Source organism: Pleuronectes platessa, chromosome 3 (assembly GCF_947347685.1).
Source record: "Pleuronectes platessa chromosome 3, fPlePla1.1, whole genome shotgun sequence".
NCBI classification, from domain to species: domain Eukaryota; kingdom Metazoa; phylum Chordata; class Actinopteri; order Pleuronectiformes; family Pleuronectidae; genus Pleuronectes; species Pleuronectes platessa.
The window spans coordinates 13,379,559-13,404,219 of NC_070628.1; the positions used below are offsets into that span (position 1 = coordinate 13,379,559).

Sequence of the window (24,661 nt, forward strand, 5' to 3'; positions counted from 1 at the left end):
TTATTATACATTTTTGCATTGAGACAAGCTTCATTTTGGTAGGGTGAGTCGAGTGTGTGTGTGTGTGTGTCCGTCTTGACGAGGAATCTTGGCTGAAAGACACCCTTGGTTGAAGATTTTGAGAAATGTACACTTGCCTGGAATAACCATGATGAGATCAGAGCAACAGTTGCATTAAAAAAAGGAAGACTGCTTTAAAAAAAACACAACACACACACACATACACACACACATGAAGACATTCCAAACTATACAAACAAGATCCGGCAGGCCAATGTTCTGAGAAGAGGTCAGGCATGTGTTTGAGAAGCACTTTTTGGTTGAGCTTTGAGGCAATGTTAGAGATGGCCTTGCTGGTGATGAGCCCATATGTTAATGTCATGTCTGTGTGTGGATGTGTGAGTGTGCTTTCGAGGTTGTGTGGATGTGGAAAGCAAACAGATCTGTATAAGAAGCAATGAACTGTATATGAGATGTACTTGCAGCTGCTGTGTGTGTGTGTCTGTTTTGTGTGCGCGTGTGTGTTTTGTGCTCAAAAGGAGAAGTATTTGGTGAACCACTCCTGCTTCAGCCCGTCTGTCCCCCTCGGCTCCAGGTACGGGCCCCTACAAAACACACGGGACCAAAAGGTTAATTGGATCAATTCGATTTTTCTTTTAATTCTGATAAAAAAACAGGTAAAATACCCCCATGTACCCTGGTGCTGGCTTATAGGTAAAAACCTGGGAAAGCTGCACACTAATTGAATTCTAAACTCAAATCTGAACAAATACACTTTTAAAAATCTGTCTTTGTTTGAACTGATACCTTCCACAAGGATATAAACACAAACAAAGTGGAGACACATCAACAATATAACATCTGTTAATCTTACAAAAGGCCAAATCTGTTTGTTCGTCATAATGGAGAACTTGATCATCACGGACCAGAAAAGGAACCACCACCCAGATGTTGTGCAATGAGGTGACCATGACCTCCATCACTGACAACTAATCAATCCACCTTTGAGTGCAGCTGAACAATGCACCAAATGGGAAGAAATTCCCTAAAGGTGTTCCTGGAATATCAAGCTCAGAATAATGGGACAGACAGAAACATGAAGCCTGTCAGAGGAATCAAACTACATGATAACAAAAAATAGTTTTTTTTATATCTATAAAATACAAGTGAGGGTTTGTGTGACAGTCGATTCTCCTGTAGGAAGCTGCATAAACAAATCTAACACTATTACTGCTGCTACAGTAACTTCATGAAGGGGCAGGATTGATTTTAGCAAACTCTTTAAATACTTCTTTATTTTTAATTGGTTGCTCCATCCTATCCTTTTATGCAGCTTATTCAAAACAAGACACATCAATCGAATTAATTATAGAGTTAGAGATGCTATGTTATAAACTGCAGGGGAGAACTGAACAATGTGATATAATATTGTTTCTGCAAGTTTTCCATCATATTTTCACACTTTATCCTGTGAAACAGTTGTTGAATGGGTGTGGTATAAAAAAGTGCACTCTGTAAAAATGCTGTTTAAGGTCAAATGAAGAAGTGAAATGAGAAAAAGCAAAATGTAAAAACATGTTTAAATATATATATATATTAATATGTTGAAATAAATGCTTCAGGGTTACGAGTGTGCAGCTTCTCCTTCTCTTCAGATCTCTAACATCACCGTCAACAACCTCCGTACCTGATTGACTGGGCCTGCAGGTGTGCGTGGGGCTCATGGCAGGAGGGGGACACGTAGCGGATCCCCGTCTGCGGTGACGGGCAGACGGGGAGCGGGGCGGTGGGCGCCGGGGTCGGAGGGATGCAGGACGTCCGGGACCTGGTGGAGCGGGGGAGGGAGGGGGAGGCCTGCTGGCCGAGGGACAGGGAGGTGTGCTTGTGCGGTAGGGAGGAGGAGGAGTAGTGGGGGGTGGTCTGAGGGTGGGAGGTGGACTGGTGGGGGAGGGTGGAGGACGAGTGCTGATGGACGGAGGAGGAGGAGGAAGACGAGGAGGAGGACTGCGGGAGGAGGATGCTCCTGTCGTAGGGGCCGGCGCTGGGGATGCTGGTGACGCGAGGCGGAGACTCCACACGTTTCCTCTGTCGGAAGAGCAGAGGGTGGTTTACTGTAAGTTCAATTATAGTAAAGCTGTTCCCATATCAGTTTTCCTTCCTGATACCTTGACTCTGATACCTGGCGTTCAGTTATTTACTGTTCGATGCACTGATCTGATACCAGTTCATTTGAAAAAGAACAACACCTTATATAATGTATATAACAGCTCTGTACTACTAAAATAAATAAATAAAACTAGGGATACAGGAAACAGCCCTTGAACCTAAAGTCCTGTTTTACTTGTCGTACTCAGGCGTTAAATATTGCCACATTGCCGACATTTTAGTTCTACACGACCACAAATTTCTTCTTCTTCACCACTTTATAAAAGGTACAGCACAACTGCCATTTTGGAGCAATGAAGAAGTGATTTCCACTTAAACTTTAAAGACCTGGTATCTGACCGGTACATATGAGCACTTGCCGATGCCCGACACGGCATTATGCTGACATCATTACTGGTATCAGTATCAGAACTTCTCTGCCTTTTTCAATACATTTCAATCTAATGTGCAATATCCCATACTGCTTCCATTATCTTTTTTTTTACCTTGAAGCAAACCTGAATGTATTTACTGTGTTTTACTACTTTCATGGTGTCAAAGTTATGGTGCGCAGGTGGACACAAGTTCTGTAGCAAAACAAAAGTGCCATTTAATTAAAGGCAAGGGTATTTACAAAAACAAAGTCCAAAAAAAAACAATAAACAGTGGAAACTAGAAAAGACTTAAACAAAGCTAAATGGAAAAAAAACATAGAAAACACTCGGAACAAGAACCACACTGGAAACCAAATGAACAACAATGACAAGATGACAAACGCAGGTGACACACATGAGACACGTTGCAGACAAAGACAGGAAATAGAGCTACAGACACACAAGTAAAAACTTCAAAATAAAACAAGAAACTGAGAACTCGGGGGAAACACAACCAAACACAAGCAAAATATCCACAAAGAAAAGTGTCCAACAAAAAACTAAAACTCTTTAGTCCAGAGTCATGACATTTTTATAAATGTTTTTCTGACTATACATTCCATTCCTTTGATGGTGGACGCAGCTTTAACGACAACTCGTCGCTCCGTCCACTACGTGAACTCGTGCTGCTTCAAAAAACCGAAGATGGCTTCAGCCCAATGAGCCCTTCTGGCTGGAAGGAGGTCTTTCTTGGATGAATCCATCATGTGCATGAGGCGAACTGACAAACTCACCCTCATGGTTGGCGTGACGCTCCCGGGGCGGGACTTGCTGTCACGGAGCCTGAGGGTGCTGCTGTCCCCGGCTGTGGGAGGGTGGAGCTGCAGCTGATGCCTCTCCTCCTGCAGGGAAGGAGGACGAGGAAGGACTTTCATTGGCCTTGTTCACAGTCGGTGTTGATGTTGTGTAAGAGTCGTATCTGGGGGGTGTACTTGTTTGCTATGCCTGCCTCATGCCACACAGATGGTCGGCACACACACAGCACTGTGGCAGAGGACACTGGTAAAAGGCAAGTTTATCCTTGGCAGGCATCATGGCAGAAGATAAAGGAATACACTAATTCTTTTCACCATGTTAACTTACTTCTTTTGAAATTCAAACAATCTCAACTCAAGGTTTTTCTCACTCTCTGACGCTTTTAATGATATCACAGTTTTCCATAAACTTGCTTTCTAAGAAATGTCTTTGCATGTTGATTTTGAACTGTGCAGCCACAGTTGAGACCCAGATGAGGACGGATGTGTTTGAACCTCACCACCAGTCGTTTGATGAGCTGCTCTCTCTCCGTCAGTCTCTCCTGGAGCCTCCCCAGCTGCAGGTCGTCGCACCGCGGCTCCCTCCTCTTGCAGCGCTCCTCCCGCTCGCGCAGCCTGCAGTTAAATCATATACACAAACACACACACACTTTCTCACATACCCGCACCGACGCTCAGTGTTGTGTGTATTCAGTCTGAACCCTCGCACGCCCCCACGCGCGCCCGCCCTCTACTCACTCGTTCTCCAAGGCCACTATTCGAGCCTGCAGGTGCGTCTGGGCGCTGCTGTACTCGGACACCAGGCTCTGCATCTCCCTCTTGTGCTCCCTCCGGATCTCCTCCACCTCCTCCCTCCTCTTCTCCTCGTCCCGCTCCTTCGTCTTCTCCTCGTCCGGCTCCTCGTCCTTCACGTCCTCCTCTTTCCGCTCCTCCCAGAGTTTCTGCGACTCCTCCAGTTTCTCCATCTCCACCCGCAGCTTCTCCACCTCCTCCTTCAGACGTTGTGCTTCCTCCTCGAGCTGGGCGTCTCTCTTCTTCCTCAACTCTGGGGTCTCCTCTTCTATCTCCTTGACTTCAGGATTCTTCTGTGCTGATCTGGGAGGTGACGGGAGATACAGAGGAGGAGTGATGTACAGGAGAAGAACGGGAATGGAATAATAGAGGGAAATTGAAACTGTAAACACTGTAAAGCCCGGAAGCTGTTTTGCATTTAGTCTGTAAAAAGATTTATCATTGCTGACAGAAATACCTCTGATGATTCATCCTGTTTATTACATCTCCTGTTACAAAACAACAAAAATGCTGAGATTATATTAAATAAAGCAAACTATCCATTGCTATAGTTCAAAAGTGTTTGTTGTCTTCTTAATTCAAGAGGATGGTCTTTCATTCTGAGAGGAGGACGCTTCCTACTTGTGCCCTTGCACTCAGATATCCAGCTTCAACTCCTCTCCTCATGCAGCTTCTGTGCTCGTGTGTAAATAAGTCCTGCCCTCAAACTGAAAAACATAGAATAGTTCTACACACCCTGTCTTGCTGAGCAATAAGAAACTACAGCGAGGAGATGGTTAAAGACTTGAAAACAGCAGCGAGAAACACTGACAGCCTTTGTTTGAAGTTAGAAAATAAACCAGCACCTCCAAAGCTCCCAAATTACTATTTTTACTGGGCCTGTGAGCTTCAGAGCCGCTCACGAGCAAATTAGTATTTCTACCAGCTGTTTTTCAGTCTTTCACCAACAGACTGGGGCTGTGACATCACACAGACATAACATCCCCAAATTCTGGTATCTGAAATGCAATTCAGTAGTTTATCAAGAGTCAATGCGCAATAATGCTGAACATGCAGCTGAAGGAAAAGTGCCTATTTTATGCTTTTCTTTGTCTTTTATAATTACTTGCTCTGGGTTGTTGATTGGAAGAAAACAATTAATCTGAATACATCCCCCTAATGAGCATCTCACAGTTTATGTGACAGTCTCATCAGATGAATCCTTCTTTCTTTACCTCTCCTTTAATTGCTTCTTGAGCGTTGCATTCTCTCTCTGAAGCTCCAGCACGCTGCAGCGACTCTCGTCCAGCTGTCGCTCAAACACCTGATACTGATTCTGCTGCTTCAAATCCTGCACACACACACACACACACACATACACACACACGCACACAGACACACACAAACATGCATATATTGAATACACATTGTCAATATTTCCGGTAATTCCAAGATTCAGAATTCTGTTACATTGCCTCACGCTGCTGCAGGTAATAACGTACACAATAGAGGATTTTATTCATATTGTTGATCATGATCCTCTCTTCCCTCCCTCCTTCTTCCCTTCTTATTCCGTTTGGTGGATACTTCCTGTATGTCTCATTCTGTGTATTGTCTGGATTGCTATGGGTGGATTGACACCTCAGACAGAACAGGCATCCTGAGTCTCCCTCCGCCCAGTCACCACTGCATCCTCCTGGACCGGCCAATCATGACACGCATCTTCGCCTCAACCCTCAACATCCAATGTGTCAATTTCCATTCAAACCTTTTGCATGTATGTTCACATATACTGTTTAATCTATGTTTGTTCTTGAGTGAGTGTCGGTCTTTAACACACAGACTGAGAGTGAGGGGTGTGTGTTTATTGGTGAACAAGAGTATCTGTAGGAAAAGTAATGGTGTTATTGCAGTGTGTGTGTGTGTGTGTGTGTGTGTGTGTGTGTGTACTTGGACAAATATCTCTGTGACCTACAACCTACAGAATGAGGATTAGGGTTAGTTTAGGGTTCGGGTTTTGGTCAGGGTCAGGGTGAGGCATTTAGATGTGATGGTTAAGATCAGAGCAAGTGTTAGGGACTGCATTATCCCAACGAGTGTCTCAGTAAGCTAGATGTACAAACGTGTGTGTGTGTGTGTGTGTGTGTGTGTGCCTCACCTGTTGCAGTGCCATCATCTGTGTGTGTGCCTGTAGCTGAGCCTGGAGGTCCTCTATCTGCTGCATGTGCCTCTGGGTCATCTGTCTGCTCCACTCGGTGTGCTGCTGGGTCAACTCTGCACGCTGCTTATCTGATATCACACACACACACACACACACACACACACACACACACACACACACACACACACACACACACACACACACACACACACACACACACACACACACAGGAAGCATGTACAGAAAACAAAATCATTTGGGCCCACTGTAACAGGTACCCTTCTGCTGTTGCCATGGTGAAGGGTATCCATGGCAATAGCAACTCCACTGTTGAATTTATAATCTCCATGTGTACATCACCGTGTGTGTGTTTGTGTGCAGCTGTGTACGTGTCAAGCGGAGTGTGTTGCCGTCTGTGTGCGTTTGTGCACGTGCTCATGTGTACGTGTGTGTGTGTGTGTGTGTGTGTGTGTGTGTGTGTGTGTGTGTGTGTGTGTGTGTGTGTGTTACCTAGCTCCAGGTGGTGCATTGTCTGTAGTCGGTTCCTCTCAGACAGCAGATCTTCCTTCGCCTGTCTCTCCAGCGTCTGCAGAGCCGCGGCGTGACTCTGCCTCTCCTCGGTTAGCGACTGGGCTTGCGGCTCCTCAAACACATAAACACACGTTTCTTTTTCACATTCTCTACACTCGCTGACATCTCTGCGCTGAGATCACACGCGTGTACTCGGCTCAGATGCACACGCTCGTAGAATAACGTAATGTTGCCTCGCCAGCTCTCCAGCGCTATCAGCAAGGCCACTAAATTATTCATTACAGAGAAAACCCACGAAGAAGAGCTTTGAAGACGAGCTCTGTACCTGCAGCAGGTCCCTCAGCTTCTTGTTGATCTCCTTGGTGTCCTGGACCTCTTTCCTCAGCCTGTCGATCTCAGGGGGGCCGTGGCAATCGTCTCCCTGGCCCGCCTTTTGTTTCTCCAGCTGCATCGGCAAGAAATCATCAAGAACATCAGGACTAATCCCGAGACCATGGATTTGCTGCAGGCATTGAATCAAAATGGAGATGTCGCTTTTGTTTTCAGAAATTGCAGATTCCGACAGCTTTACGAAAAACACAAATAAATAAAGCAGAGTGATGAGTGCTGATGGAGCTAATTAAAAGAGTTCTCCAGCGACTTCCATAAAGTTTGGGGACACTCGAGGCTGATTTCTGTCTCTTTTTTTCAAACCTAAAGCCTCCGAGCCAAAGTCACGTCACCCAGGTCACATCAGGGTTCATTTCATTATAAAACAGTTTTTACTACTAATTGATGCTGATGAGTATAACCATTAGTTTTTTTTTACAAGGCATCGAATGTAGAAAATCATCTGATCCTCGTGTTGTTTCCAAAATTATTGGGGGGAAATGTGACGCAGGATATAGAGCAGTCATCCATGTTATGGTGATTTTAGTTGTTCAGGGTCTATTTTGTTAATTTAGCTTTTTCACTGAGTGTGTGTTGTCTCTTGTTGTGATTCTCTCTATCCCAGGACAGCACAACATAGAGTAAAGTCAGAGGAAGATCAGACTAATTCACCACATGTTTGAGTTATAATACCATTCTATACAAATCCAATTCTGTTCCAATATTGGTAGAACCCAAAGTAGAGATAGGAAGGTCCATAGACAAACACTGGAGGAAGGAACATATTATCTCTCACAATGTTTTCGATCTATTTCTCCAATGAAGCCGCTCCACATGAGGACTAATGGTACCACTGATCATAATACTCAGATATGTCAATACATCTGTTAGCTAGTTTATGGCTCATCGACTCAGGTTTCAGGTTCGAACCCCAGCTCGGCCAGAGAGCGAGTTGTAATAAAACCGAGCTACGCTTCAGTCAGGAAGATTTTCTTCAAGCGTCCCGCGTCACATGCACAGTTCCCACTATCTCCAGGCTCCACCAATTTATTCTCTCTTTTTGTCCAATCACAGCCTGACATGCTAGCCTTGAGCCAATCACCTGTAAACTGTCATCGTTAAAAATGTTCTACTCTCCCTTCTGTCATATAGTTGAGTGACCCACCTCCACCCCTGCACCACCTCAACCCTGGGGATGACTTACTCATCTCAGCAGCAGACATCCCATCTTCATGCTTCATTCCTCAGCACCAGTGTCTAGGCCCCCCGGGGGGGAAGCCTTCACCATGTATCTGAAGCACCTACTTCATAAGACTGCTTACAGTGCATTTTACCTCCCACTGGGGTCTATAAACTTCATTTCATTTTCATTTGCTTCTCCTGATTAAAATCTCCTTGAGCAGGACATCGAAGCTGAAACACTGAACCCCTGACTGCTCCTGAAGCTGCGTCATCGGTGTGTTAATGGGTGAACGAGACACAAGTCGTATATCAGCGTGGCTGTAAGCACCAGTTCATAAAGAGGACTCACCTCCGTCAGCTGACTCTGCAGCTCCGTCACCTGGGTCTGCAGCTCCTGCTCCCGGTTGTTCCACCTCTGTTCGCTCTCGGCCACAGCAGCGTTCATCTCGATCCTGAACTCCGCTCTGAGACGGTCCTCGCACTCGGCCCTGCAGGCCCGAAGCGGAGCAGGAAGAGAGGCTGAGTTAACCTACATGCTAAACTGCTTTTGACTTCCACTTGCTACATAGAAAGTTCACTTCATTATCTCCACCAAGAAGATTATGTTTTCGTCAGTTTGTTAGTTAGCAGGAAAACACCAAAACTACTAGACTGATTTCCATGATATTTCTGGAGGAGTGGTGTTTTCCCCAAGGTAGAAGATACGTGAATCGTTCTCTCCTTTTCTCTTTCTTTAACAATGCGAGCGTTTTTCTAAATGTTCACTGATTTCACAGAGAATAATTAATGGATCTTAATTACACAAATTCAGGCATGTTTAGGGGATTGATGTTGGATGTGTGTGATTTGGTGCATAAATCAAAATCCATTTTAAATGTGGTTTTCACAAGTGGGGCTTGGCCGAGGATGCTCTCTCAAAGTATTTTATGCATTATACCCTGATTACAGTCGGTATAGAATGAAAAGGAAACGGCCTGATATGAAGACTCACTATATAAGACAGACAGAAAGACTAAGTGGTCTTCTGAAAACCATTAAGGAAAATGTTAATTTTGATTGTGATATTAATTCTAATGTTATTGATGTATAGACATGGTTTAATGGTTTGTGTATAATGTTTTAGCCGGCAAAGGAAAAATGTCGCCGGTCGTTGTGAGCACCAATTCCAAGGATTCGATTCTTAACTGTGATCATTCTCCTAGTTATCCTCACAGAGGAGTGCGGGGGGGGGGGGGGGGGGGGGGGGGGGGGGGGAGAGATCACGAGCAGAGTAAAGACCTTGTCATGTGAGTCTAAGCGACTCTGGCGGGCCCTGCGTTCACTCCGCTACCTGATCCGGTCCTCGGTGTGCCGCTGGCCCGGATCGAGGAGGCTCCTCTCCGTGTTCAGTCGGCTCTGCTCTAGGACTTTCTCCTCCAGCCGGTGTTTGTCAGCCCTCAGGGACGCGACCTCCCTCTGCTGCCGGTCCCGCTGCCTCTCAGCCTCCTCCTGAACCCGGGCGAGTCGACTCCGAGTCTGTTGGAGCTCTTCCTCCTGACGGGAGCAGTGTGGTCCGCATGAGGCGGCGGCTTCAGGCGCCACTCTCTCCTTCTTCTCTTGCTTTTGGATCCCAGCCTCCAGCCGACCGATCTGAGAGCACGGAAACAATCGAGTGTTTTGACTTACCAACCGGTTTATCTGGTGTTATTTGAGCTGATGGAGGCTCAGTTTGACCTCTGACCTCATCGGTAGAATCTTTCAGTTTTGTCCTCAGCTCCTCTCGTTCCTTCTCCAGTCCGCTGCGGAGCTCTTCAGCGCGTCTCCTCTCCTCTTCTGAACGTGCACACACCTTCCAAGAAGAATCATCATCATGAAGAATTATCACATAAACAGTTTGTTTTTTTTAGCTCGTTAATGATACTAATTAAAAATGGCCCATGTTGACATGGCAGGCATTTCCCCTTGACATCATGAACAGGGTGAGAAGCTGCTATTGTCTATGGCCGGTGTGTGAACATGGTCCATAGCTGTTTCTCAATTCAGGGGCTGCATCTTTCAATTGCATCCCAGCATAGCGACTAGATTTCAAAGGCTCCTGAAAACGACAAATCCGTCCTTCCAGCCCCAAGAAACAAAAACTCCAATGGGTGGATCCTTCCCAGCCCAAACTATCCCACGATTCATTGTGCTGCAGTGATCAGCCATTCTTCAAAGAGGGAAGGGCATTAAAACTTTCTCTGTGTTTTCCACTTCAGCTCTGTTGCTAGCCAGGACAAGCTCTCTAGACCAGACGGCTCCTTTCGGCTCAGCCTCGGCGGTCTACCCGGCCCAGGAGGGGGTCTTCGTGGGTCGGGTAGAACACGTCCCTCCAAGGATGCAGTCCCTGAATTGAGACACAGCTACTGTCTATAAATCATAATGAAATCCACAAGAAGTCTCAAAGGAAAAGTAATTGTGGGATAAAATCTATTTACGTTTCTACACTGAGAGCAAAAAGTATTAATGAATCACGCTGTTTTGAAACAGTGTTTCTCAGCCTGGGGGCGAGACATGATTAACAGGACAGTAGATACGACCAGAAAAGAAAAGCAATTGCTGCACAATTGCTTTATATACATTTGTCTGGTATTCGCTTTTTATCTAACTAATTACTGTAAATGTCCCCTCTTCAGGCCTCTGAAAAATTCAAATACAACAGAGAGAAAATGATTAATCTCCTCAGTTAAGGAGCCACAAGCCCAAAACGTGTCTGAAGCCTTTTACCGTCAGGCGGATTCAGGGCAGGCAGAGTATTACTGTCGCAGCTGTGTGACAGGACGCGTGGCAGCTCATCCCTGTATCCAAAATAATTACATCTCAAGTCTGACTGAAAGTGAAACTAAAATAATTAAGCCTCTATGAGCAGACTGCACAGTAGGCTATTTTTAAAATTCTCATACAGGGGAACAACACGGCAAAAACGGTCCTCTTCTTTTTCTAAAGAGTCTCACTGCACCAAGGAAAGGCAAAGAGGAAACTTATCTTTACATAATGTCAAATCTCTACTAATGATTAACAGTTTATATCACAGTATTAGTTTAGAAATGTAGTGTAAAGGGTTGATGGGATGTAGGGATATAGATGTGATGCAATCTTACAGAGGCTTTACATTCTCCATTTCACACCCATTCAAACAGGTAATAGTTAAACAGGTTGTCAACTAATTTCTACACCTGTAAAATAATTTTCCAGTTTTGCACCTTAACCTGGGATGTAAGAAAGTACATTTACTTAGTTACTTTATTTGTGTACATTCTGCATGTATCTGCACTTTACTTGAGTAGATGTCATTTCAGGTACTTATTACTCCACTACTTATATCAGGAATTATCTGCATACTTTCTGCTTCACCAAAACAATTTCAAAGCACTGTCTAACATTAACACTGTGTTTTTTTACATTGTTAAAAGTAACCAATAATGACAGGGAAATTGGTTCACTGATCCAATCAGAGCGGGCAGGTAACATTAGACCCTGCCTCCTGCCTCCCTGGTAAAAAAGAAAAACCTGAACTGGCTGAAGAAGGCGAGACTCAGCCATCATCCTGCAGTCGACCATTACATTAGGCAATAGGCCACACTCTGCAAGTGTTTAATACTTTTAATACTTAAAGTATATTTTAAAGAAAGTATTTACATACTTTAACTAAGGTAGAAAAGTTAATTTGGTAACTTTACTTTTACATTCAGTACATCTATATATTTGTACTTTTACACAAGTCAAATATAGTTTTCTCCACCTCTGCCTGCTGGTAATCTTAATTATGTGTTATGTTATGTTATGTATGTATAGATGTAGGTCTGGTAGATGCTGTATCTGCCTAAAGTAACTATTCTAGCAGTGTGAATAGTTAAATGGAATAAACGCTCCCTCCCCATGATGCTGACCTCTTGATTCGTCTTCTTCTCCGAGCTCAGAGCTTCCTGGACGCTGTGCAGTTCGGCTGCGTGTCTCCTCATCACCTCCTCTATCGCCTTCCGCACCTGCTCCTTCAGCCTCCTCCTGTCCTCCTCCGCCTTCTCCACCAACCTCCTTTTCTCCTCCTCCAGCCTCTGCTGCACATTGGCCTTCTCCGCCTCGACCTGCTCTATGCTCTTGTCCAGCTGGGAACGGACGCGGACCCTCTCCACCTCCAGTTCTTTGCGCTGTCGCTCCACCTCTTCCTCCTTCTCCTGACGCAGACGCTCTTTGACATCTTCCCCTTGTTTGTGCAGCCATTCCTTCTCCTCCTCCCTCTCCCTGCGCATCCGGTTTCTATCCTTCTCCAGCTGGTCCTTCTCCCGCTCCCTCTCCTTCTGCAGGTTCTCTCGTTCTTTGTCTATCTCCTTCTGCAGTTTGTCCCTCTCGTCGTCCGCGTGCTTTTGGATGCGGCGCAGCTCCTCTGTCTGGGCTCTCACCATCTCTGAACGCAAACTGGACAGGGCCTCCGCGTGCTATAAACACACACAGCAAACACTCAGTGGCCACTTCATTAGGTACAACTGTGCAGTCTGATGTAATTCAATATAATCACACAGCAGAGTAAAGAATATCCCCAAATTAAAAAAAATGAAATAAATATATTTATATTATTGAGGTCAGGGTCAAAGGTGGTGTTGTATGGGCCAACATTATATGCACCTCACCTAGGAGGTTATGTTTTCAGTTGTGTTTGTTTGTTAGTTATTTAACATGATTACGCAAAAACTACTGTTGGAGGGGTGGAGCATGACCCAGGGAAGAACCCATTTAGTGTTTATGTGGATCCGAATCATGGGCAGATCTAGGATTAATTTTTTCTTATTTCTTTATCATTATGAGATAAGACGTCTTTTTATAATTTGATATTTCAGCTAGAAAATCATGGATATTTATAGTGTGTTAAATTCGGTGGAGATCCAAAAAATGTAAATCTAAAGTTTGTTCGAAAACACAAAAACTCTAGTGAATGATGTTTGGCTTTGGTGGAGGTTTGCACTCTAATGAATGCCATTCAATTGAGAAGACATTTTTAAATTTTTGTTCTCCATATTTCCATAAATGTGGAGGGCAGACTATTGGAAACTCATCTGGATATAATGCAGTGCATCTAGACATTATAACTAAGTATAACCTTGGTGCTTAAACGTATGAGAGTCGGAAAATCTGAACTTTTGAGGCATAATAAAAACAGACTTAACGGCAGAATAGAGAGCGTGTAATATTTAATATGCACATGCAGCAGCACTTTATTAATTTGTTTGCGTGTGTGTGTGTGTGTGTGTATGACCTGGCGTATCTGCCGGGCGTGGTCACTGTTCCTGCCGCTGCTGTGCAGCTCCAGCTCTCTGTTCCTGCTCTGCAGACGGTTCACCTGACTCCTCAGCTCCTCCACCTCGAGGCACACACACACCTGGCAGCGTCCGCGGTTCAGCAGCTCCTCTGACACACACATAGAGAACACGCAAACCCAAATGAACGCAAAGACACACACACACACACACATGCACGAGCATTTATCGATTGATTATCCATAACAGAAGCAGAATGGAAATAAAGCAGAGCAACACTGAACGAGGAAAGGTCGAACAAACTAAAATCGTTTTTCGTGCTGTGAATACAAGTCTGGGTGTTTTTGCTGACTGGGTATGATGACACTTTGATGAAACTGTTTGCCTCAGTCGAGGATGAATAATGTGCGTTTGTGGCATTTTCTGTATACACTTTATTATAATGACATGAGGTGAACACTTGATTAATTCTGCGTCAAAGAGAATAATGAATAACGCTCTGAGTGAATCTCTGCAATGTGTGAGCTTTCTCCAGCCGACAGGTAAGAGGACAGGTGGACCTGCAGACACAGGGGACGGGGGGGGACAGGCCGGACCACTACCTGCTCGGCTCTGCAGCTCGTCCTCCTGCAGCAGGAGCCTCTCCTTGGCCACCGCGAGCTCCTCATCCGCCCGCTTAGCCACGCCCTCCGCCTCGGACACGCGCTTCCGATCCAGCTCCAGCTCCTCCTCGAGGTCCTGGAGGGGAGTCGCAAGGACGCAGGAGGGAGTTAGGTGTGAGGAGGGACGATGCAGGGGATGTAAAAGAGCACAGGGGGACAGGAGAGAAGAAAGAAGAAGACAGATGATAAGAAAAAATGATAGATAAATGGATGGAATGAAATGTGGTGAGTCAGGAAGCGATCGCTCCCATCTGTGAGTCCCTAATGGTCGGATGCGAGGGCTTATGTCAGCTCCGTGCCAGCTCTCTCACAGGGCTTCTTAATGCTCATGCGTGAGGCGGTAATGGTGGTGGTGCAGCGAATGTCTCCTGCTCAAACTACTCATTAGCAGAGAGTTGGCAGAGGGAATAGCACTCAGGGAGGGCAGCAAGTGGTTAGACAAGCAGGATCCACCCGCTCTCCTCTCTCCTTGCTCCCTGCTTTCCCATCAACATGATCATTAGCTGGATGCATCGGAGACAGGAAGCAGCAACACTTTCATTTCCCTTCCAAGTAAAAAAAACATTTGTTGCGAGCGCGTGTAAATACCTGGATCCGCTCCTGCAGCTTCACCGTGCTCCTCTTGCTCTCGGACAGCCTCTCCAGGTGACCCTCGGCCTCTGCCTCCGCCCTCTTCACTCGTTCTCTCAGTGCACTGTGCATGCCTTTCTTCTCCTCCTCCTCTCTCTCCTCCCACCTCCGCCGTTCCTCCCTCCACTCAGCGTCCATCTTCTTCCTCAGGTCCTCCTTCTCCTCGTTGAGATCGTTCATCTTTTGCTCGCATCGCTCCTGTTCCTCCTTCACCACACGCCTCTTGCTCTCCTCCGCTCGAGCGCCCTCCTCCCTCAGCGTCCTCACCTCCTCCAGGAGCGCCTTCACCCTCTCCAAGTCCTCACGGTCCTCTGTTTGCTTCACCTCCTCCTCCTTCTTTCTCTGTTCATCCTCTCTTTGTCTCTCCTCCTCTCTCCTTTTCTCTTCCTGGTCAGCAGCCTTGTGCAGCCCCTCGCATTGGGCATCCAGCTCCTGGATATGCTCCTCGGCCTTGTGAAGCTCTTTGCTCAGCCTCACACTCTCCTCCTGGGCAGCACCGATCTTGGCCTTGGCCTCCTGGAGCTCTTCCTCCGCAGCCTGGAGCCGTTCCTCAAACTTTTTCCTCAGCTCCACCTCCGTCTCACGCTCCCTCTCCTCGGCCTGGATGCGGAAGCACTCGAAATCTGCCTGCACCTGGAGGCACAGAGGACGACATGTTCCTCAGTGCACTTACACACAATGTAAACTCACTGCTTAATAAGTATTTACCTCCCTGGGTTACTGGCTACGACATCATTTTCCCTTGGTTCAAAGAATCTTTCTGGATTCCTTGGTCTCTGCTGACATGCTGAAGCAGTTCATTTGTATTTTGTACAGAGATGTAGGAGCTCTGCAAACTACTGGAGTGAACAGTGTGGACAGTGAGTAACAAAGATTTGAAAAAGACTGTGGCCGTGACTGTGGCCACTTGGCTGCAATATTGTGACATTCAAACAATACTGAGTATTTGGCAAATCCTCATTAGCCGCCTGCACTGTTAAGTTATCAGGAATCGTAAGTAGGTTATGTTTTTGCCGTTGGTTTGTTTGTTCGTAAGCAAGATTACACAAAACCTACTGGATGGATAACCATGAAACTTGGTGGATGGATGTAATATGGGTCAGGGTAGAAACCATTAAAACCTACTGTGTATCCAGATGAGGGGGCGTATCCATAAAACAATTTTAACACTCTCCTCCCAGATTTTCCAAGGAATAATGTAAGATCTAGATTTACATGTACATTTAGGTCTTTTCAGTAGGTTTTCTAAACTCTAATGTTGAACGCTGACCTACCTGCTCTGAATCTGCAAAACATGGCAGATGACAAAGAAACCAGACATATGAGCAAGGCCTAATGGTTAAAAAATGTGAGCTCTGCGTTAATTTTTTATCTCTTCAGTTGTTGAAATTCATGTTGTTTTCCCGAAGAGCTCATAAGAAAGTCATGTGGGTATTTATGATTCATGTTGCTGGTTTATTGTGTTGCACAGCATGAAAATTAGACATGAAGCGCATGAGGACTGGGTCAAGTTAACGGGCTATCTGAACTAGGTTGACTGTTGTAGGTCGCACTAGGGGTTGGATTTGATTTGCTGCTTGCGTTGAGAGTTTACACATAAAACTACGGCAACACAACGTGCCCTTGAATGAGGTCGGCTCCCCTCATGCTCGGGAGGGTAGGAGTGCACCCCCACACACACAAACACACCTGGGCTCCAGCTCTCTGCTGCTCATCCAGAGAGTCCTGCAGTCCAAGCAGGCGTGTCCTCAGCCCCGACCCCTCCCCCTCGTGACACGTCTCCATCAGGATGCGGTGCAGCTCCTCGTGGTGGGCCTGGCTCAAGGCCTGCAGGGCCGCCTCCTGCTCCTCGTTCTTCATGTTCAGAGAATAAATCACCTGTAGAGACGTCAACAGCAGACAGAGATAGACTGAAGGATGATCGTTAGCACATCAGCACCCTTACTCTTGACCCTTGCTGAATTATGACAATATCTTATATAATCCTGGCTCCTACAGCCCATCTGCTCCCAAAGTGGTGGATCGTGGTGCTTTTAATATTCATGAATGATGCTTGTTCATCATTGTTAATGATATATATATCAATATAATGCCATTTTGGGTTATTATTTGAGATTCCTATGTTTTATTTTGATTATAATTGCTAAAACTCTTGGTTTTATGTCTGCAAAGTCAAGTAATTGAGCAAATAGTGCTTTTCTCTATCATTTTCACTATTTGTGGAACCAAAGCAGCACATCTTTCTTGAGTATAATTTATTGTGTATTAAACTGTTCCCTGTGGACAATTTGGATTGTCACAGGATTATGATTTGTATATTATCACGTGGTGGATCTCAGAGTTGATTCGGAGACCTCTCTCCTTCGGGCTGACCTTGTTACAGTCAGATGATTCATTGCACGGGGTCGTTTCCTGATGCATCTGAAGAGCGTCACCAACAGCAGGAAAACTGACACCAACACTACAGTCCACACACACACATACATTATGGAGCCAATGCTTTTGAGTTGGCAGCTTTACGGTAACAAATTGAAACTGACTGATATGGAAACACACAATAATCTCCAAATAGAAAATACCAGAGATTAAAAAACATCTCTGTAAAACTGTATCTACTGTAACTGAAGACAAGTGCAGGGTTTCTCCTGCCAGTCGACTATATGTGGGGTCTCTCTCCCTCTTCTAAGTTTAGACCAACATATGAAACATGGTCTGTTTCACCACACTTTTCATTTTACCCTCCACTCCACGTCTACAGTGTCATCATCTGCTCCTTGTGACCCTGACATCTCACTTACACGCGCAGTGTTTGTGTGTGCGCACGAGTCTGGGTGTGAGCAGAGGACACATGGGCTCATATTTTACCCAGACGCCTCTCTGTCTACAGGACACAGATGCCACAGCACTGCCGGACATTCCCGCAGAGAGAGGGTGTGTGTGTGTGCATGTCACCACCTCTCTCTCTCACACACACACACACACACACACACACACACACACACCCTTGCATCGTCTATGTCCATTGATCTTCGATGCATTTCTTATAATTCAGATCCTAACATTGATGATGGATGTGACATGGCCCGGGTCCTGATCACAAACCCACCCCTCTCTTCGCTGTCAGTCAAACAGAGTATGTCACGCTGGCTGTCCAATCACGTCACAGTTCGTGAACTTTGGCTCACAAACTATGACTCATGAGTCAGAGGAGGGAAGGGGACTCAGTATCCAGGGCAGGCTGGAAGGGGAGTGTGTGTGCGTGTGTGTGCCTGTGTGTGCGTGTGTGTGCGTGTGTGTGCGTTTGCTGTTCTTTAACTTTGACCAGTTTGAAAGTGAGAGCAAGGAAAATATAGCAGCAGAGAGGAAGACTTTGCAGCGGTTCTCACGATCTACCCAACCTGGAGGCCGAAGCACCCTGATATGATATGGCTGAAGATCTCATACAAAAAAATCAAAGGGCTTTATCATTGCTGCTATAACAGCCTCCACTCTACAGGAGTGATTTCCAGGTTTTGGGAGCTGATTGCAGCGATTTGCACCGATTCAGCTACAAGAGCATTAGCGATGTAATGCATTGATTTGGGATGCTAAGGCTCGGCTTTGTTGATGTTTACGATCATCCTGAAGGTGACAGTTTGGATTGAGTCCAGGGTTCTGTGCAGGCCAGTCACACCAAGTTCAGAAACTCCTTTATTAATGGACCTGGTTTACTGCATGGAAATAGTCTTTTTGAAAAAAATTGCAGCAATGTAAGAAAGACATTATTGTCTAAATGGTATTTGCTGTAGAAGTGGGATATATTTATAAGTTTAACTCAAGTGCTTTGTCAAAACCATGTAAAATCATCCCTGGACCAAAGTGCACAGCAAAGGTGAAGCATGTCCACATACATTTGGCCATATATTCTGCATTTGAACGGTTATTGACAATACTACAAAAAGTTCTTGTTTGTACATAAGATGGCATACATTACCAGCTAATCACTGATAAGTTAATGATATTTGACCATTTGAGTTAGAGGCTATTAACCACTGGTTTGATTTTACAAACTCGAGGGTTTTGCCATTATGGCCATAATTGGTCCAATTCGAACAGTAGGCAAATGATCAAATTAACTATCTATCAGAATTTTTTGCAAACTTTAGATATTGTTGTGTAACTAACTATAGTTGTCTATATAATATACATACTAAACATAATGTAAAATACACATGTATGTGTATATATATACAGATATACTGTGTCAGATCACTGACTTTTTGGCTTGTCTCTACTAAACTCAATTATTGATCATCATCGTGGCGGCTTGTTGTGTGAATAATCTAAAACAAAATATTGAACTTTCCAAATCCAAATCAAATAAAAAGCGTTAAAGAAAAGATAAACAATGATACCTAGCGGCAAGCTCGCGGTTTTCCACCTCTTACAGTTCTGAAAAGGTATCAAACATGGCAGTAAACATTTGGAGTTTGGTGATTGCAGATTTCACAGTTTGGATTAAAAGTAGTCCCACACTTTGATTCAGCCTTTCGGGTGTAAATTCTTAAGATGCTTGACCAGGCAGTTTGGTCAGAGTGCAGCCGAGAGGCTCGTGCTACAGTTAATCTTCTCTCAAGATCCCTGTAACGATCCTGCCAGTCCACACCGTTATTCATGTATCCTCACAAGCCAGTGCTTATTGACAATAACGTCATAGTCAGTAAAGCATGAAATTAATATTCTGTCTACAGTGTAAAAAAGAGAGGCGAGACGATGCTGTTTGAAACAGGAGTGAGATGTAGAGGGAATGGTTGGTGCACAGAGGAGAGGTTAGGCAAAGAGGCAGGCAACACACACTGTCTCAAAGATCAGCCATCCCTCCCACACACACACACACACACACACACACACACAACCACATATATCAGAGTATCAAAGAGGGTACCGGGTGTGCTTGATTACAAAGCAGAGTACATTGTGACACTGTGAGCTGGATAAGTACAGAAAGTCACATGAAGAGAATTAGAGCTGCCAATCAAAGCCATGGGTGTGCATAGATACATAAACACACACACACACACACACTTAAATATGCTACGGCTGATCCCCGACTCATATATATAAAGAGACTACTCTCCTGTGTTCATGTGGGTGTGTGCATTCACGCACACGCTTATGTGAACATTCTCAACAGCTGGCCCGACACTGTCAGCTTTCCCTTTCTTCCCATTGGCTTATAGTGTAAACACACTCCGATGTGCTACTGGTTTATCTTTAGCAGCACCCATTCAACCTGGAAACACCACTCTCACTGGCAGAGAGAGGGGGGGTGAAGAGGGAGGGGGGAAGGGAGCTGTGTGCGAGCCAGGTAGACGTGAGGAGGTGTGTTAAGTGCATGGGAGTGTTCGTGCACTTGAACAGATATCTTTGTGAGGACCATTTTGAGACTAGAAGTTACAGAGTGAGGACATTCTGGCCGTTTTTTACTATCTGACCCAATTTCATTGGGCTGTTTGAAGGTTAGCTTTACTATGGTTAAACATTTAGTTGTGGTGGTTAAGATAAGGGTAAGGGCTATTTCATGCCCCTAACCCTAACCCTAATCGCAAGGGTTAGGGTCGGGATTTGGGTTAGGGTTGCAGCTAGGTTCAGGATTTGTTGATATATCTCAATAACCTCTCCTGCTGCATACAAAGACTTGGCAGTTGAAATGGGGAGCCAAAGGCAAAGCACTGGCCCACAGGGTTAGGGTTAGGGGTTAGGTTTATGATTAGGGTTCCGCTATCATATCAGATGATTAAAGATACAGGAACCCACCATATTGGATCATTGCCTCAAGGGGTTGGTGAAGAACAGATGATTAAGTTAGGAGTTACTTGCCTCAACTGTGTCTTAAACCGGCAACCCTCAGGTTGAAAGCCTGATGCTTTACTGACTGAGCTATACAGTCCACATGAGACAGGTAACTGAATCAAGGGTTGTGGGGTAAATTCCTCAACCCACTGAGGGTTAGACCTGATTGACTCGTTAAAAGAAACAATACACCCCAGGGTTAGAGGGTTAGTTTGGGTACAATTTAAGAATCGATAGGAGCCTGGGCAACAAAGTCCATATTCTATCTATAGACCAGGACCGTAAGACTGGACTCTTAGGTCAAAAGCTCTGAACTGTAAATTCACTGAACTTTCAATACATTTTCAGTTGAGATTAGTTTTCAAAATATGTTAGAGTAAATCAAATCCCAAAAATTCATCCACATTTCGGAGAGTTATGAAGAAAAACCCTTATTTTGAAGTCTACATCTATTACTGCTATTTTCTGAGGACTTCCAGCTGATGGGGCAAATTTTTATGTCAAACCTAAAAGTCTGATTCATTCATATACAGCCATTCTCAGAGGTCAGGAGGAGAATTCAAAGCTGATCACTTCTGAAAACTACATATGCACATATATTTGAGCACAGGTGTGTTGAAAGCAGCAGCATTTTAAATCAGCTTTTAATCCTGCCCCTTATAATAGATAAATATTGTTATACTCTTTAAGCACCTCCTTTAGTCGTAAGTAACACTGTTACTCTAGAGTTTATATTTGAGGATGACACAGTTAACAGCAGTTTATTCTAGTCATGTGGATTCATCAGATTTTTATCACTGTCCAAGGTGGAAGAAGATACATTATGATATTCCTATGTGGGTTAGGGTGGGTTGTGTGTGCGTGTGTGTGTGTGTGTGTGTGTGTGTGTGCGTGTGTGTGTGTGTGTGCGTGTGTGTGTGTGTGTGTGCGTGCGTGTGTGTGTGCGTGTGTGTGCGTGCGTGCCAGCAAGTAGGCAGAGTAGAGTACGGGTTATTAAATATATAAGGTTACCACCGCTGACCCATTTCCCGCTTCCTCTCTTCTCCACACCCTGGCCCAAAACACTCAAATAAACCATGTGTCACATGCCCAGCATCCCAGAGCCTGGTGAAAAAACTGCTTACACCAAATATCAGATTTGATGATCCTTGTATTTCATCAGTGCTACGGGTCTCGGATTTATTTACTGACGTCATGAAAGAGCTAAAGTGGGCTAGCACGGCCTGCATAAAGTTTCAGCACAGACAGAAACTAGTGGAGGCTTTACAGGACGGATTTATGATTGAGGGAGGAGTAGGTGTAGGAGGACGGGGGCTGGTAAATCCCCCCTAACAAGCACAGACACAAGTGCTGACCCCTCGTCTGTGTCATCGTTGTTTATCTGTGTTTGTTTGTATGAGTAAAAGCCTTTTGGACAACACACACCAATAGAGAAGTGGCATGTATTGCATTGCATGTACTCCTGGACGGACGGACACACACACACACACACACACACACACACACACACACACACACACACACACACACACACACACACACACACACACACCTATGGGCTACACAGAGGTGAAGCCATGAGGGGAGATGGGATGTGCACAGTCATCAGTAATTGTCATCGCTCAACAAGCGACGGGTCATGCTCTGCCTCTGTAAGCATTATTGTGAAGCACAGAGATGGTGAATCCCCATATAGCAATGCTTACTGTATGAAATGCAGAGCACATCACGGCTGCTGCTGCTGCTGCAGCTGCCAAGCATCCCTGGCTGCACCCTGACAAGAGTGCATGGAAGAAGATGCACAGGGAGATGTGGAGATTCAAGCCCGATCATGACAAATATCTAATTGATTGGTAATTTCGTGCATGTATAAATATCGTAACCATTTGCTGCGGCGTCTTTTTTAAATGAAGCATCCGATGCATTTGTAGCTGTTGGTCAAACAAAGGGAAGTGATTGAGGGCTTTGGCATCTGTGTGCAAACCTCTGCTGTGGAACGTGCAAAGATGTGTGTTGTTTTTTTTTTGTATCTTTGATGCATGGTGAACATAATGCACAGATGAGGTGACTGGTACATCACAGTTAATTGCTGCTCTGATTGGCTTGGCAGTGAAAAGATCTGCAGCCTCCACCTAAAGCTCCTGTAATGATCCTGCTCATGTCGGATTACTGTGACAGTCACGAAGAGGAATACAAAAACACTGACCCAAGTTCCCTAGTCATGATCCCAAGAGATAATGATGATTGGTGACATATGGTGTCCATCTATAATGTTGTTTATTAAGGTATGAGCTAGCTGGTGTATTGTATCATCTACTGATCATCTCTAGAAGAATTTTGATTTCTGAGATAGCCTCTGTTGATGTCTGTGTAGCATACTCTCCCCGTCCCAGTATCCCGAGTAGCGGGTGAGTTTTCAGCTTGGAGCCTGATTGTGTGTCGGTGCGATGTGGCTGATAGTGAGGCGGCCATCAGATCATCCAATCAGCCCGACACATCCGGTGGCAGCGCGCCCGTCCCCCGGTGCCAGCGGCGGCTCTTACCTTGGTGAGCTGCGCGATCTTCTTGCACATCTTGCTGTGCATCTGGTAGTCGTACAGCTCCTGCTCGATGTTGGCGAACTCTGCCGCAGTCCCGTTGACGGCGGAGCCCGGCCCGGGGGGCTGAGCGGCAGCCTTACCGGCGCCCGAAGCCATAATGGATCCACCCCCCCCTACACTCCACCAGGGGAACTTCCCGCACCGGGGCGCGCTCGGAAACGATCCTGCCACAGCTCACAGGAAAAATCCCACCGCGAATCGCGTCAACTTTTTGTCACGCGTGCATGTCATTCCTCCGTGCGCAGAGACGCTCCCGCGCGCAGCTCGAGCGGTTCGCTGGAAAACATCTGGGTCGGCGGGGCTCTCCTCGTGCGTTCCGGCGGCTGCCCCCCCCTCTGCCGCGGTCCACCCGGTGCTCGCGGAGGTCACACGCTGGGAGTCCATCGGGCACGCGCTCGCGCCAACCGACCCTTCCCCGCTGCTGACAGATCGATAAATAAATAAATAAATGTTTTTTTCAAATGTTATTCTACGAGGGAGCGCTAGAGGACGGAGGTGTAGAATCCCACCACCTGTCTCGCGGCAGGGGCGGAGAGGGGCGTGTGTATCCACCGGTACATTACCGGAGACAGCTCGAGAGGCGCACTGCTGCTGCTGCAGTGCTGCCCCGCCCCTACCGGCGCTGCTGTATCAGTACCGATCACCGGGAGCAGAGGAGGGGGGGGAGAGGGTCCCTGGGGTCCAGTCGTGTGATTTGACTCCATCAGTCAGATACCGTAAACAGAACAGGCGTAGAGCAGTGTCAGTACCGATGCACGGACCTTCGAGTCAGAAGAACAGACACTTTTGTTTTAATAAAACATTAGGCAAATAATATCAATCCAAATGGTAGACCCCGCTCACCTACTAGCCATTTATCACCAACTATAGTCTATCTATGGTCTTAATTGTGAAAACAGAAACCCAGAAACAAAAACAACACAGGTTTAGATTGACTGTCAGTTAATATGTACTTTCATGGAACACTATTTAGTCAGGGCTCTACCTGATGTGAGCACCATCTGGTCCACGTGGGCAGCAATTTGTGAAATCAACAATCCAGCAATAGTGTTTAGTGATTTGAAATTCTCATGTGCTCTCTCTTTTTATTCTTCACATAAATGCTTCCATCAGTTTTCATCAGCCCTGTGTGACACCATGACTGTTTCAGGACAGAATGTGCTGTTATCCTTAGTTACACAAGTCATTTCGTTTAAGACTACAAAGTGGCACAAGGCAATACGGAGCGACTATGAAATGTCTATTTATTGTTGGATGTGTTCTATTAATACATCAAATTTAGTTTATCTTTAAGACATGACCTGAAAATTAGATAACACTGC

At 45.5% G+C, this 24,661-nt stretch overlaps 1 protein-coding gene across 1 annotated transcript; it reads right to left on the bottom strand.

Annotated features, from left to right (window-relative positions):
- Positions 1-532: 532 nt before the first annotated feature.
- fam184b (family with sequence similarity 184 member B) lies at positions 533-23,435 on the bottom strand. The gene is made up of 18 exons (XM_053419138.1): positions 23,283-23,435; positions 16,597-16,785; positions 14,866-15,540; positions 14,218-14,353; positions 13,615-13,766; positions 12,254-12,799; positions 10,069-10,176; positions 9,679-9,977; positions 8,698-8,836; positions 7,123-7,242; positions 6,777-6,909; positions 6,264-6,394; positions 5,341-5,456; positions 4,073-4,429; positions 3,835-3,961; positions 3,314-3,421; positions 1,688-2,085; positions 533-605 (listed from the first exon to the last, which is right to left on the bottom strand). Exons 1-18 carry the CDS (start codon positions 23,433-23,435, stop codon positions 533-535), a joined length of 3,960 nt encoding a protein of 1,319 aa, XP_053275113.1.
- Between the last annotated feature and the right edge of the window lie 1,226 nt (positions 23,436-24,661).

Excerpts from the sequence above, each read along its gene's own strand:
- fam184b (XM_053419138.1), bottom strand. The coding sequence starts at position 23,435 with ATGGCTTCGGGCGCCGGTAAGGCTGCCGCTCAGCCCCCCGGGCCGGGC. Across the intron at positions 12,800-13,614 it reads ACGCCCGGCAGATACGCCAG|CACGCGGAGGCCCTGTCCAG; the intron begins GTCATACACACA and ends GTGTGTTTATAG. Across the intron at positions 4,430-5,340 it reads AAGAAGCAATTAAAGGAGAG|ATCAGCACAGAAGAATCCTG; the intron begins GTAAAGAAAGAA and ends GTCACCTCCCAG.